Source organism: Gadus macrocephalus, chromosome 22, assembly GCF_031168955.1.
Source record: "Gadus macrocephalus chromosome 22, ASM3116895v1".
Lineage (NCBI taxonomy): Eukaryota > Metazoa > Chordata > Actinopteri > Gadiformes > Gadidae > Gadus > Gadus macrocephalus.
Window position 1 is genome coordinate 14,905,042 of NC_082403.1, and position 15,000 is coordinate 14,920,041.

The 15,000-nt window shown below is 48.7% G+C and overlaps 1 protein-coding gene across 1 annotated transcript in view; it reads right to left on the bottom strand.

Moving 5' to 3' along the window:
- Positions 1-1,756: 1,756 nt before the first annotated feature.
- LOC132451580 (thrombospondin type-1 domain-containing protein 7A-like) overlaps positions 1,757-15,000 on the bottom strand; it is a 38,815-nt gene continuing 25,571 nt past the window's right edge. The window contains exons 2-5 of the mRNA XM_060044150.1: positions 10,016-11,975; positions 5,837-6,085; positions 3,341-3,522; positions 1,757-1,761 (exon numbers count right to left, since the gene is read on the bottom strand). Of these exons, the coding sequence (XP_059900133.1) occupies positions 1,757-1,761; positions 3,341-3,522; positions 5,837-6,085; positions 10,016-11,975 (2,396 nt within the window). The remainder of the gene's footprint in view (positions 1,762-3,340; positions 3,523-5,836; positions 6,086-10,015; positions 11,976-15,000) is intronic.

Consider the following 15,000-nt stretch of genomic DNA (forward strand, 5'->3'; position numbering starts at 1 on the left):
CCTGCCTTTAATTAGAAAAAAAAAAAGGGTTCCTTTTGTCTCATATTGGCCGGCAAACAAAAACGTCAAAACGTCTCCCACTCCCTCCCTCCTCCCTCCCCCCTCCCCTCCGATTGGCCGCCATGCAGGTAACAAAAGGCTGATTAATGAAGGGCTCCTTGCAGGGTGACCTTGCTCAGGTGCTGGTGTCTGCGCGGCCGCTCCGCCAGATGGTCTAGACTCCGAGCACGGGGGGAGGGGCGGCGGGCGGGCGGCGGGCGGACACAACGCCACGTCCGCTCACCGACTCGCTCTCAACGCTGCTACACCTATCACCATGGTAATCAATAGCCCCGACTCGCCCCGCTGGGAGGGGCGGGACTGAGTGGCGGGGCTGTGGAGCACAGCTGTTGTACAGCGTGTAGCGTGTTGCTGCGCCGCGGGGCGCCGCGCTAATTGTAGCAGTGGGTGGCTGCGGCTAGCCGTGTGGCTAACACCTGGTAAACAACGTCTTAATGCAATTAAGGGTTAAGAAACGGTTATTTTGTTCATTTATTTGGTGGGTGGGGGGGGCAGGTTTGTTGGCCAAATCTGTTGTTCTCCGCCAAGAACAAAGCCAAAACAACAACAGACAATATAAGAGGCAGCTTGACGCTAAGGCTGGTGTCGAGGGAACACAGAGAATATGGGGTATTAACTAAAATGTCTCTCATGTTTCAGCATAGGCCTTAAGCACATGGCCATGGTGGACACTGTTGAATTCTCATTCCCAAAAATACAATCCAGTCCTTTCGGAAGCAATCAAAATAATATAGCCCAGTTCCAATTACCCTCAATGTGCCTAGCTCCATTATAATTCTATGACTATTTTCCTTTTTTGGGTCACCCTAAAAATATCAACCGAAATCCACACTCTGTGTACACTGGGCTTTATCCACCTGGCGGACATCTTGGTCCTCAACGCTAGCCGGAGGGGGCTAGCCCAGCTAGCATCTATTACTAAGATGGAATCCATGCGGCTGCCGGGGTATAATATGAGAGGCTAATTAAATAAGATAATGGAATGAGTGGAGGAACATTAGGAATTGGATATAAAGTGGCGTGCGACTTCAGAGATATGGCCTACCGGAGCTTCAACGGTTGAGCGGCTCAGTCGAGATGAGGGATTTCCTGATCATCATTGAAAGCAAATGAGGAGATTACATCAGCTTACACCGAACTGCAGAGTCCCCTCCTGCCCACGATGGCCCGTTGGCTCACCGCTCCATATTAGCTCACTTTCACTGGACGGTGTCAACCTTGACAGACTTAGCCAGACGGCACCCTGCCCCCAGCCCGCCAGCCATCAGACTCTGCCTCAGTGCGGCCCATTGAATTGAGTTTTCGTCTTGCTTTCCCTATTTCTTTCCATTTTTAGCATGGAGCTAGTCGTCATGTCTCACATGAACAGGAATGTAAATCATTTAAGCTTTGGATAGATATTATAAATCATGTTTATTGAATGTTTTAAGTATGTTCTCTCTCCAGCTGGAACAAAGCCCTCCTTGGGAATCACACATGAGATGATGCAGTTCATTGTGACTCAGTGAGGCAGATGGGGCAGATATACTTCATGAACAGCTGAACACTTAAAGATATCCCTTTGCCACACTGCTAGTCGCATCGATTATTGGAAAATCAAAGATAAATGTTAGCATGCATGGAAACCTTGCACACATAATAAATATGGACGTATATTATAATCTATCTCTATATATGGACTTATCTTCCTGCTCCCTCACACTGTATCCAGCACCAAGAGTCACACTGTGCTCTAAAGAGTATGAAGGCTGCAGGTAGCAGGCGGTAAGAGGATCAGCCCTGCAGCAGGCTGGGCAGTGGCCCACCACAGAGTCTCTGTTCTGTATTCTGCTCCACGCCCCGTCCTCCTTTCCTCCCTGACGCTGCCACCACCACCGCCCCCCACATTGTTGGAATAATTTAGTTCATCAAAGACCACAACCCTACAAAATGTCGTTTTCTAGTCGTTTTCAGATATTTCAATGCAGAATGGCATATGAAACCTTTAATCAACTTAAAATATTCAGCAGATCCTTTCCCCAACGGTGTCATGGAGGACAAACACAGGTGTCGCTCATTCCACTAAATACGTGTCTGCTACCTTAACGTTCCAGGGAACGGGAGGCAGACTCACATCATGGAGTCTACCACACGCAGCCCTGCTGCATCAAACAAGCAGAGACATCATTATAATTAGTGTTATGAGTGGCAGCTGTGTTTCGCGACAATGACACCTCTGTGAGAGGGTTCCAAGGAGCAGGTGGAGGAGAGGAACGTCTCCAGCTCTTCTGGTTGTTTCCAGCGCTGCCGTTCCCCCCCCCCCAAAGCAGATGGACCAGGGTTTAGCGTGGAAACGGTAAAGGATTATTGCACACACTCCTGCCACCACGAGGCACCACCTCTCAGCTAGCCTCCACCCCAGAGGTCAGGCCTCCACCCTTAGAGGTCAGGGTGACCCTCTTCACCCCCAGAGGTCAGGGCACCGATGGAGACAAAGCCCTCCCGGCTCGCTCGCCAACGACGGTCGGCTCTGTTGTGCTCCGTTTCCCCCTCCCCATACCACCAGCATATCGGTGTGGTTTAGTTTGGTGTTGAACGTTCCCCCTCAAGCCCCACTCCTGCACAGGGCGGTTTGGTGCTCTGGAAGCAGAGCGAGCGAGCAGCAGGGACAACGCTGGAATGGAGACCGTTTTGGATCCCGAGCAGATGATCGGGTTATCAGAGCGACTTCACATGTACCGGTATTCCCCCCGGTACATGTGTGTGTGTGTGTGTGTGTGTGTGTGTGTGTGTGTGTGTGTGAGCCTGCATGTATGCATATACATATGTGCAGCTCTGGTTGTACACTAGCTGCACTTCTCATATAATGAAGTGGGTTGTTTGTAGTGTACTGTACTCTGAATATGCTAACACATAGGGTGAAGTGAGGTGTTTGTAGTGTACTGTACTCTACATATGCACGCCAACGCGTATGCTAACATTCAAACAGTATTTGAGCATGTGAAAATATACTGCAAACGTTAAAATAGTGCTTTGACTGCCTACTGAGTCTTCTCAAGGCTGGGCCTGGCTAAGAGCCAGCCAAAAGAGTGTGTGTGTGTGTGTGTGTGTGTGTGTGTGTGTGTGTGTGTGTGTGTGTGTGTGTGTGTGTGTGTGTGTGTGTGTGTGTGTGTGTGTGTGTGTGTGTGTGTGTGTGTGTGTTCATAAGTGCCTGCCTGCGAGCGGGTGTGCATGTATGCGTGCGTGCGTGCGTGCGTGCGTGCGTGCGTGTGTGTGCAGTTGCATGCTGGGAAGGGTTCACCTTCTCTGCCCCGGAGGGCGCTGAGGTTGGAGGGCGTGTCGCCGCCGGCCTGCACGCAGTACACCTCGCGGCCCTGGATGCCTCCTCCACACAGGCCCGTCTGGTTGGCGCGCCGACGGTCCTGCTGGCTGAGCAGCGTGTCCACTCTGCACTCGGTCCACTCGGTGGCCTTCCAGCTGTACCTGGAGCACACAGAGGACACGCCGCAGGGTCAACCCACGCACACACACACTGCAGACCAGAGACCTCTGGTAGCCCTCAAAGGCAGAGCTGAAGGCAATAGGGAAACATGATCACAACATTTGAACTACGGCTGGAGAGTGAGTACGTGGGACTAGAATAGGATATATTCCTTTATACAGTGTGTGTGGCCCACTTCGGTCCAAAAAGCATCGATGCTAGTGTTTCAAGGTATGGCGAAACGCGCCAAACAGGAATCATAAGAAGCTTCTGCTTTTATTATCATCACTAATTGAATTCAGGCCTTTTGTTCCTAATACGATCTATATATATATTGTGTATCTATCATGTTGTTGTATTGGGTTTCAATGCTAAGCTTTGTTTTGTTATATTGGTTGTATTTTGAATTGCGTTGACGGCTAGAACAAGAAGAAGTGCAGAAAATTCAGAGATCATTAAATAGTCTTCGTCATAATGGATCATTATGAATACTTTTCATCACATGTAAATGTCATCATTTCTTTATTAAAGTGTCCGAAATGCACATATTTGGTTGCTCTCGTCCATGTTAGTCCAATACATAAAACATAATCAATACTGTTTCCTGTGCTGTTATCCAACAAAGCGAGCACTTGTCACACAGCTGAGATAAACGGCCAACTCGTGTTGGACATTCATCTTTATTTATGACATATTATCACACAAGATCAAATATGAATTATTCCCCAAAATGTTATCGATACATGAATCCTCAACGGAGGAACCCTCACTCACAGCCCTCCAATTTAACCAGGGCCAACAATCAAGCTGCATCATGAAGCCACTCAGTCATCCAGGACCCAGCTGTCCTCCCAGACGCTCCGTGGAATTAGCAGGCGTTTGTCAGCGCCGGATGGATGGCAGGCTTTTCTTAAGTGTTCTTTAAATGACCTCTTCATGCTATTGACCTTAGATTGCTGTTTACAACAAACACACACAAAGCACTAAAAAGCCACAGGCATCGGCGTTCATCCACAGTCCCCTTCTGAGACTCCTGCAAGCGGCGATGATTACAAGTGCGAGCAGAGCATTGTTGATTGCCTGCGCCTGTCCATGCATGGTATTGTATCTGCTGCTTTGAGAAGGGGCAGCAGAAGACAGGAGGGAGGCTTCGGTGGAGGGAGATATGGAAGGGTCTGCAATGGTAAAGCCCACTTTTGTCTGAGGGTATAATGGAATCCGTTTGAGGTCATCAATGAAAGGAGTTCCATATTTATGAGTGAGCTCTCTATCTTTCCTCTTCTCCCTCTCTCTATGGGATGAGTGGGGGCCAACGGGGCCCTTGGGAGACCGTTGCGTCTGAGGTCTTTTGAGCACAGATGGGCATCTCTCCCTTCGCTGTGGGGACCCTTCAATATAGACCACTGGGCGACCGCCACAAGGGTCACGCCTCTCTCTCTCTCTCTCTCTCTCTCTCTCTCCCGCTCTCGCTCTCGCTCTCGCTCTCGCTCTCTCCCTCTCAAAGAGCAGGAAGCTTCAGTAGACAAAACTGGATATATTGCAATGCATTAGGGTTCAGGGGAGGAATGTTCAGTATTTACCTCTTGTTGTAACAGACAAGAAATAAGCACTGCCTGGTTGGCATATCGTACACTGCATACATATCAAAGATGAATAAATAAATACATTATAACTGTGTTAATTAGCATGCAGAAAGTCCCATTAAAGGCCACACCGGTAACATCATAGAGAATTAATTACAATCAACTAAGGGAAAGCAGTGGAAACACAAGGAATCTCCCCATTAGCTTTGATCTGTTTTTAATCTTAATTTGTGGTGGATGTGTTTTTGCCAGAATACGGCAGGATAGTTGGTCATCCTTTGAACAGTTAATGAATCAATTATCATTCTTAAGCAATATTCTAAATTAATTTGAAGGCTGTAAATCTCATCGGCAGAACAGAGATGTGTTGCATCACATGGCCTTTAATGCTACTAGCGTCTGATCGTTGCGCTGTTGTTCTGTTGTCCTTGACAAAGCAGTGAGATTATGATTCAATATTTGGTGAGTGTACGCAACATGCGATACATGCAGTATATTGTCCACATTGTTATCTGTTTTGTTTAATTCCACTCTCTTTTGCTTCAGCCGTACTCCAAATTAGGTTGGTTTGTTTAGGTTCTTAGCTTAGCTTGTTTCACATGGAACCAGATGTACGTCTTGATAAATAAATAAATACAAATCAAACTAAATAGAACATCAGTGTGTCAGTGTGGGGCTTATGAGCGTCACGGAGGGAGAGCCGTGGCTATTGGTCGGTGCGCGTGTCACTCACACAGTGCAGGGCGGGGCCCCGTCCTCCGGGCTGCAGGCCTCCGTCTCCTCCAGCTCGGGGCACGCCGCGCCGCCCGGCCCCACCGTGAACTGGGCGACGCGCCGGCCCCGCGTGCGCTGGCCCCGGGGCCCGTTGGGCTCGTAGCAGCGCGTGGAGCAGGGGGACCACTCGGACCAGCCGCCCACCTCGCAGTCCCGGGTCACCACGCAGGCCTGGTAGGTCACCGGGAGCCCCTCCTGGGAGCACAGGCTGTGGGGGGGGGGGGGGGGGAAGCAGAGCGTCAGACCGGGACCACCAGGACCCAGGGGGGGGGCTGGCTGGGGCCCCCCCACGCTCCGACCACACTCCAGTGCCTCTGCTGGTGAAGTGGGGTCCCGTCATCCCTCTGGCCCCTGAGATGGAGCCGGTGGCGCTCTCTGTCTCCCCTCCTGGGGGGAAATGGGGTCTCCTATATCCTAGCCATTTCTATTTATTTAACGTCACCTGATGTTTTTTTTGTACAATGTAACGTGACCATGACTGTCCTGAAAGAAGCCAAATAAATTGAATGCATGATTATAAGGATTGTGATTATTAAACAAACATTGTAATCAGATGACATTAGGGTTTCAGTGGACCAAACAAGTGTCTGGTCTAAAGCTCAAAGCACAGGCCCTTGTCAGGACAGACGCACAAAAAAAAGGTTTCCAAAATAGCCTTCTATAGAGTTTATATAGAGAGTCCTGCAGAACATACAGCGTGCTTCAGCCATGCTCAGTGGGCTTACTGCTTTTAAACCATATGATAGTTCTTCTTTTCTGTGCCGCCCTACAGATTTGAACGTTGTGCTTTGGGCCTAAATGCACATAAAGCTGCATTTACAAACACAAACAGTTTGACAGCATGCACATTTGACTGTTTTGCAAAGAGAAGAGCAAACGCATCCATTCATTATTGACTTGGACAATGGATGCCGTGAATCACCAATCCAATTCCTCCGGTTGGCATCTTTCACTCGACACGTGCTCAGATTTTAACTGACTAAATCAAACGCTCAATGCAGAGAACCCAACGCTCGGCTCCTGCTGTCACTGCGACCAACTGAAATAGTCCAACATTCCGTTTGAAGCACTTTTTCTGTTTGCTTCATTTGATATCATTGCCGAGTTTACATTCCCTGAGGCAACTCTTTAGTTGCTGCAGGCAAACCAACGCTAAAGAGGTTGAGCTTGCTTTCTCCCTGCATAGAGAACGATGTCACATGACATCGTTATCCCTGATGATCATGGATTATGTAATTGACGACGATGTCATTGCCAATGTCATCAATGGGACCATTCTTTGTGTGTTGCCATGTGCATGTGTGTGTGTGTGTGTGATATTCCAACAGGGGTGTCTTTAACAGGCAGTGGTGTGTTTGAGGCTCTGTGCTGCTCACACAACATACAGCCTCAGATGTATCCATCAAAGGCTGGGGTCTGACGCGTAACACTGGCCTGATGATGAAACCCTCTCTCTGGGCCTCACTAAAACATCCCTTAACGAGTTATCTTACATTCGTGGCGAGGGTGCACACAGGCTAAATGTCTTTGGAAGAATGCCTGAAAATACGACATACGAGGATCACCAGTAGTTACCTTTAAATTACTCTGGATTTTGTATCTTTCTTTCTGCCTTCAGCTTATACTCCTTTTGCAGGATTGCAACCCTGCTATGTATATATGTGTGTACATATGTATGTATAATATATATGTATTAATGTATGGATGTTTGTGTGTATTAACTTATGTATATATATGTATATGACTTTATACACGTATATGTATTTATGTGTATATGTATGATTTGTATACATGTGTGTATGCATTAATGTATTCACGTGTTAATGTATGTATGTAGGTATATATGTATAAAAGTATTTATGCATGTGTTAATGTATGTATGTATGTATGTATGTATGTATGTATGTATGTATGTATGTATGTATGTATGTATGTATGTATGTATGTATGTATATATGTATGCATGCATGTATGTATGTATATACTGTATGTATGTTTGTATGTATGTATGCATGTATGCATGTCTGAATTTGGCAAAGTTTATTCAAAAGAATGTGTGTGAATCATTTGCAGCTTGAGTCATACACAAATGCTGTATATAAACTCCCACATTTAGGGCGGTTAAAGACCTGAGCGCTCGCTTGCGGCCGTAAGCTCTAAAATGAGCCTCACTATTAGCTGCTATCTACAACAACTATCCTCAAAGTGGTTAAAATTCTCGGCACGTTTAACAAAAAATGCTCATGTGCAGAGCAAACCCTTTTGGCATTCTCTGCACACACACACACACACACATACACACACACACACACACACACACACACACACCCACACACACACACACACAAACGCACACCCTCACGCACACACACACGCACACACATACACACACACACACACACACACACACGCACACACGCACACACACACACGCACACAACCCACTACAACCCACTACTCCTCACCCATAATCCCACGCATTCCAGCCCTCCTCTGGAGTGCTCCTGCCTCCTCTCTGTGCTGTGCGGTCTGAGCTGATGCTGTGCTCGCTGGCCCCCATTACAGCCACCAAGGCAGCGGCAGACAGAAGGAGCACATTCGTCTCCCAACAACAGGACTTGGGCCTGCCCCTTCACAGAACAACCAGGAAGTGTTGGCCCCTTTCAATTAAAACACACAGACACATGATTGTGCACCGGATCTGAAGACATGGATTCACTTACGCATATCTTTGCTCTATCTCTTTTTTTTTACCTACTTTATAGTGCTCAGAGAGATAGGTGAGCAGAGATGTTATTATGCTCACACTGTCAGACAGCCTGGTGGACCCTTGACCTATAATGTGATGGACGAGGCTTTGCATTAATTTCATTAACTGGATCGTCGTTGGTTGCCAGGGCGACCACACTACAGCTAATTCCGAGGCCGGGGAACATTGACACACCAATTAAAACACATCGTTTCCACGTTCAGCTGCTCATCTCATTAGGGGCAAGCAGGTAGGGATTTTTATTGATTTTCATCCTTTGCTTTCAATTTCCTTGGAGCTAGTTGGAATTGCTATTCCTACCAGTTCATTTCTCCCAGAAGTAGGAATAGGGAACCCAGGGCCCAACAAACGGCTCCTAGAAGGACCTCATGACTACTGTCCACATCAGCTAGAGCTGCTTCATGTAAAAAGCTGCCTAATGTCACCATGAGGCACTGGACAGAGGAAATATGCTACACTACATATACTGCATTCCCATTGGTTAGTATATTAGTTCAAATCCCAGCCCTTGGGTGTTACAATTGTTTTTGTTGATTTAGTAATTTCTCTTAATCTAGTTCTACATTCTATTTCTGCTGTTCCACCGTAGTGACTACTACAGCAACTATGCAGCATTAATAAAAAGCCATGATAACTGATAACCCTCATCTTTTGAATGGAAACCATTATTTCCACAAGCCGTCACTTAGTTATGGAAGCATATTGCATTCCTTCAAAAATATTTTATAACCAGCCAGAAATGTTAGCTTAATAATGAAAAGGGTAAAACGAGAAAATAGGTATTGTAAATACTACAAGAATTCTCACTTTTCTATGATTATACATAGAGATGTACACAGGTACACATATTTCTAGGGCTCTGTGTAATGTGGACATTATCAGAGTACAGATGGAAGACACTACCAAGGCCATCAGGAATCACATGTTGTCTTTTTGGTTGACACAGAGCAGCTGCTAGTGATAGCGCATTGGTGAACTGCTGGGTGGGCTGGGAGAAACAGATCAGTGAAACGCATCTCTACATTATGTATGATGAGAATCAGATCTGGACTCATGCTGTGATGCACACGCACACACACACGCACACACACACACACACACTCACACACAGACACACAGGCGTACACACAGACACGCGTACAGACACACAGACATACACACATACACACAGACACACACACATGCACACGCACACACACGGACACTCACACACACGCACACATACACACACATACACACACACATACACACACACAGGGCAGATGGGTATTCCTTTGTCACAGAGACGTTGGAACATTCACAGAGTGCGGTTAAGGGGGACGCTGGGGAGCAGCGTCTTGTAATGTTCAGTCAATGACTTTGCCTCACCTCAGTGCCTCGCTGTCCCCGCTCTTGTGAACACACATCACTTCTCGTGTCCGGTACCCCATCTGGATGTCCCAGCCCTTCCCCCCCGGCCGGTTCTGGCGGTTCTTGGTGCGCTTCTTCTTGAGCAGTTCCCGGGTCTCCGGGTCCTTAACCTTCTCCGAGCGCAGCCGCTCGCGGGCCTTCTCCCTGATCTTCTCTCTCTTCTCCTTGTTCTTGGCCTTCTTCTGTCGTTTGGGCCGGTCCACCTGTCTGGAAGCCCTCTCCTGCTTCCTGATCAGCTTTCTTAGTTTTCTATTGGCCCTGGCTAACTTGTCCACCTCTCGGTTTGGTTTGTCGTTGCCTTTGGCTGCCTTTTTACCTTCCCTGGCTGGGCTGTCTCTGCCTCTGTCCCCTGGTTCCCCTTCCCTGACTGGGTTGTCTCTGGTTTTGTCTGCTGGACCCCCTTCCCTGACTGGGTTGTCTCTGGTTTTGTCTGCTGGACCCCCTTCCCTGACTGGGTTGTCTCTGGTTTTGTCTGCTGGACCCCCTTCCCTGACTGGGTTGTCTCTGGTTTTGTCTGCTGGACCCCCTTCCCTGACTGGGTTGTCTCTGGTTTTGTCTGCTGGACCCGCTTCACTGGCTGGGCTGTCTAGGGCTGGTGCCTCCCCATCTCTGGCCATTTTGTCCCCACCTCTACCGACTGTGTCACTGTCCCTGGATGGTTTGTCTCTGGACGGTTTGTCCCGGCCTCTCCCTGGCGTACCCCTTTCACTGGAGGGTTTGTCTCCAGTCGGGGTACCCCCTTCTCTTGACGGTTTCTCCCTACCCGCTGTGCCCCTCTCCCTGGATGGTTTGTCACTGGCTCTGTCGGGTGCATCCCCTTCTCTGGATGGTTTCTCTCTCACCGCTGGCTGTCTCTCTCTGGACGGTCTGTCTCCTTCTGGCGCACCCCTTTCCCTGCCCGGTGTCTCTCTATCTGGTACACCCCCTTCTCTGGACGGTTTATCTCCGTCTGGTGTACCCCCTTCCCTGGATGGATGGGCTCTGTCTGGTGTACCCCCTTCCCTGGATGGATGGGCTCTGTCTGGTGTACCCCCTTCCCTGGATGGATGGGCTTTGTCTGGTATAACCCCTTCTTTGGATGGATTAGCTCTGTCTGGTGTACCCCCTTCACTGGATGGATCAGCTCTGTCCGGTGTACCCCCTTCTCTGGACGGTGTCTCTCTACCTGCTGTGCCTCCATCCCTAGTCGGTGCGTCACTGTCTAGTGTATCAGCTTCTCCTCTGTCTGACAAATCCACCTCCCTGGATACCTCTCTGGGGGCCTGTCTCGCCTGGCGTGGCACGGGGACGCCACAGGGGCCCCAGGGGCCCAGCTTGATACTGTAGAGGCTCTCCTCGCCCTCGCACAGCCCCGGCTGGCAGGTCTGGAACTCAGTCAGGTTGGGGCAGGTCGCGCCGCCAAACAGCGGCGGCGCCAGCACGCAGCGGATCCGGTTCTGCAGACCGGTGCCGCAGGTCTTGGAGCAGGACGTCCACACGCTGAACTCGGACACCACGCAGTCCCGGGGGCAGGGGATGAGGCAGGCCTGCTCCAGCCGCGGCTTGGGCTCAAAGTACTCGCAGATGGCGTCTTCGGCGGGCCCGGCGTCGGCCTTCTGGACGCAGGCCACCTCGCGGGTCTGGAGGCCCTCCTCGCCCCGGGTGCACACGCCGGCCGCCGCCGCCGCCGCGTAGCGCTGCATGCCGGCGCTGCCGCGCATGGCCACCGGCAGGCAGCGGTTCCAGGCGCCCAGCTGCCAGTCGTACATGTCCTTGTGCCAGTCGCACACGCGGAAGCAGCCCTGCTGGTTGTGGGGCCGGCTGGCGTGCTCGCAGTTGGTGTGCAGGGTGGTCCAGCCCTCCGAGTGGGCGCACCACACCGCCCGGCTCTGGCTGCCCCCCGGGCCACACTCGCTGCCCATGCAGCGGCCCCACGGCCCTGTAGGGGGACACAAAGAACTCATGAGTGGGTTGGCATTGGGAAACCATTCAGAGGTCCCATTGAAAACACTGCACACAATGTTTGAATGTCACGCGTCGTCAGCTACACTCTACTTTCATTGAAGCACAAAAGAGAAATACAGCAGAGCAGTAATGCATATGATCCCCTCTGCACAGCAGTATCAGCCTACATGAACTCTGGGCAAGGTATTATTGTGCTCATACAATTTGTATGTTGCTCATTTTCTTTCATTGAAGTACAAAAGAAAAATACAGCAAGAGCAGTAATGCATATGATCCCCTCTGCACAGCAGTATCAGCCTACAGGAACTCAGGGTCAGGTATTACTAGTGCTCTGGCTGTTAAATCATTTCTCCATTTGAACTTAACCTCCCCAGTGATTGATGAGAATGCAATTAAAGGTCTAGCTAAATGGCGGCCGTTAAAAGATTTGGCTGGGACGTGGCAGATGGAGGGGCAGGAGAGAGTCAGAGCACTCTGACTCAATCGATGGGCTCCACAACATAAAAACGTTCAGGGGTGATGTAAGGAACAAAGCATGCACTACATTAGCCACCGACAATGTAATGGTGCCACTGCTGGGGGAAGCAATCAATCCTGCATCCATTTTGTTACTGGCAACTTGTCCCGACTTCATGGGGTAAATCAATCAATACAAAAGAATCTGGGTTTTTTAAGTATTTGTACAACGTAAACTATGTCTAAGGTATTTATGATGTGAAAGCAACCAGATGGTTCAATACAAGCTCATGCTTATATTGATGTAAATCTTGCATAATTTATTTATATTGATGTTTCAGATTTGCAGAAATGCAATGCATTGTAAGATTTAACATCTATGAGGGGAATTTCCATGTCCATTCATATTTTAGCAGTATTTGACAGAGCTCTACGAACGGCAGAATACAGCTTGAATTGGGACCCGATGAAGATGGCCTTTTCCAGAAAAACATCCCCAAGTCCACTGGTGCACTCCCTCCTTACAAGGAAGACCAATGTAGGAGGAGACCCATCTCTTCAGGGTACAACTTGATCATATACTGGCCATTTCTGGGCATTAACACCTGCCTGTACAGTGGGTTCCTCTATGACTTAGATGTACTCTGAGCCTCCCTAAACAGTGAGCTGATAACGAACACTTTGCCTTCCTTGGGCCGCTCCTCAAAGAGCCGACAGCAGGGCAGTGAAATGTCTGCAGAAGGGGAGGGGGGAGATCGATGTGGGATCAATAGAGAGGGGGGGGGGGGGGGGAAACTGCCTGGAGATGAGAGACAGCGGTGGTCGCAGATATAGCCTTCTCCTCCTGCTCGGCTGTCATCGCATGCAAGTAAGGAGGGAAGAATATACTGCCGGATCTGAAATTAGAACAGTAAAGATCCACTTAGTCGAATAGAGTGTGTGCTGTCAACGTTGTCGTCTCTGTGATGAAGGAGAGGTCCGTCCTCAGCGGCCCTGGATTGATTATGTTTTTCATTTGAGGCACAAAATATTGCGTGCTGACGTGGTTACTTAGCAGGGTTTTATTGTGGATAGAGATTGATTTGTGATTTGATTTGATTTCGTAAGAGTTTATTGATAGTCTTGTGCAGTGTTTCTCAAATGGAGGTACGCGTACCCCTAGGAGTACTTTAACGGAATGCAGGGGCACTCTGAACATTTCTTAAAACAAGGAGAAAGAAGGAGAATCTGCAGAAAGACAGCAGAAACCGAAACACCAAAAATGTCACTCAGAATTTATTGAATGTATATCAATGTTTAATTGAGATGTGCAAAAAAAACAGACCAGCTCTGTCTTTTGTGGGGGGATATAAGCTAATGTTTGCATTAAGCCATCTTCAAAGAATCTCAGAACAAAACATCAGTGTCCTGTCGGTAAGCCAACCAAAGACATTTTCGAAAAAAGATATTCCGTAACAAGGAATGCTGCTGAAAATATCATGGCGGTGAAAGAGGTACTTGGCTGACAAAATCTTCTGGCCGGGGGAACCTTTGTAAAAATAGTATGAGTCTATCTGTTGGCATGCATCCTTGAGGAAGATCTTCCTTAACCTCCTACCTGCCCACCCGTGATATAGGTATCTGAGTTCACTGTATGCTGCTTTGGATAAAAGCATGTGATAGACGACTATATGGTTAACGGTAGAAACACAGTTGGAGTCCAGATGTCCCTTGTCTAGACCACTGATGGCCTGGTACCCGTACATCAACATGGACATGTCTCCCTTATCCCCCATGTGTCCCTGCTGGGGCTGAGCTGAGCTAAACCCACATGCATGCTGTGTGTTTCAGCATAGAAAATGAGCCATCCCAGATTTGAGACGACCCGACACCTGTTTACATCTTGGCTCAGCATGTGAGGTGTTTTTACATTGCTTCAAGGCTTTCGCCTTTGGTCTGCCTTAACTTGGTTTCGATCTCAGCGTTGTCCCGGGCGCTCCTGAATAATTGATCAAAGTTGACTCTGTGGGGCGGTGATGTGTTGAGGGCTGTGGTTGGAGGGGCAGGCTAGAGCATTACTCAAGGTGTCCTATAGTTCCCAACGCCCTGGGGAATAGACCGGAGTGAGTGAGATTGTTAGCCTGTATCTCCCGGAGGACCTGCTATCTCCTCTACCGCTCTGTTCTTCCGGTTTTTGTTTCACACAACCCAAGAAAACCGTTTGAATAACTGTGGCCCACCACGTCTACAACCCTTCAAACCGGTGCCCAGCTTCAGGTGTACCAGGTTTGAATAAAGGAAATAAAGAAAGAAAGATCATAAGAATCCATGGACAGGAAGGCTATGTGGCCTTAATCTGGTCCCTCCATCATACCAAATAAAGAAACCTAAAGTGGGTCTTTTATGGACTGCACCGACGAAAAAGATAACTAAAGTAAAGGCTTTTCCCAACTTTGGCGATAACAGAATAACGTCAATAAATAGGTGCAATGCAGAGTCGTGAGCATCAGTTTGTACTGCTTGAGCTGACGTTGACTTCCTACAACCCTGTGGTCCATCTATGG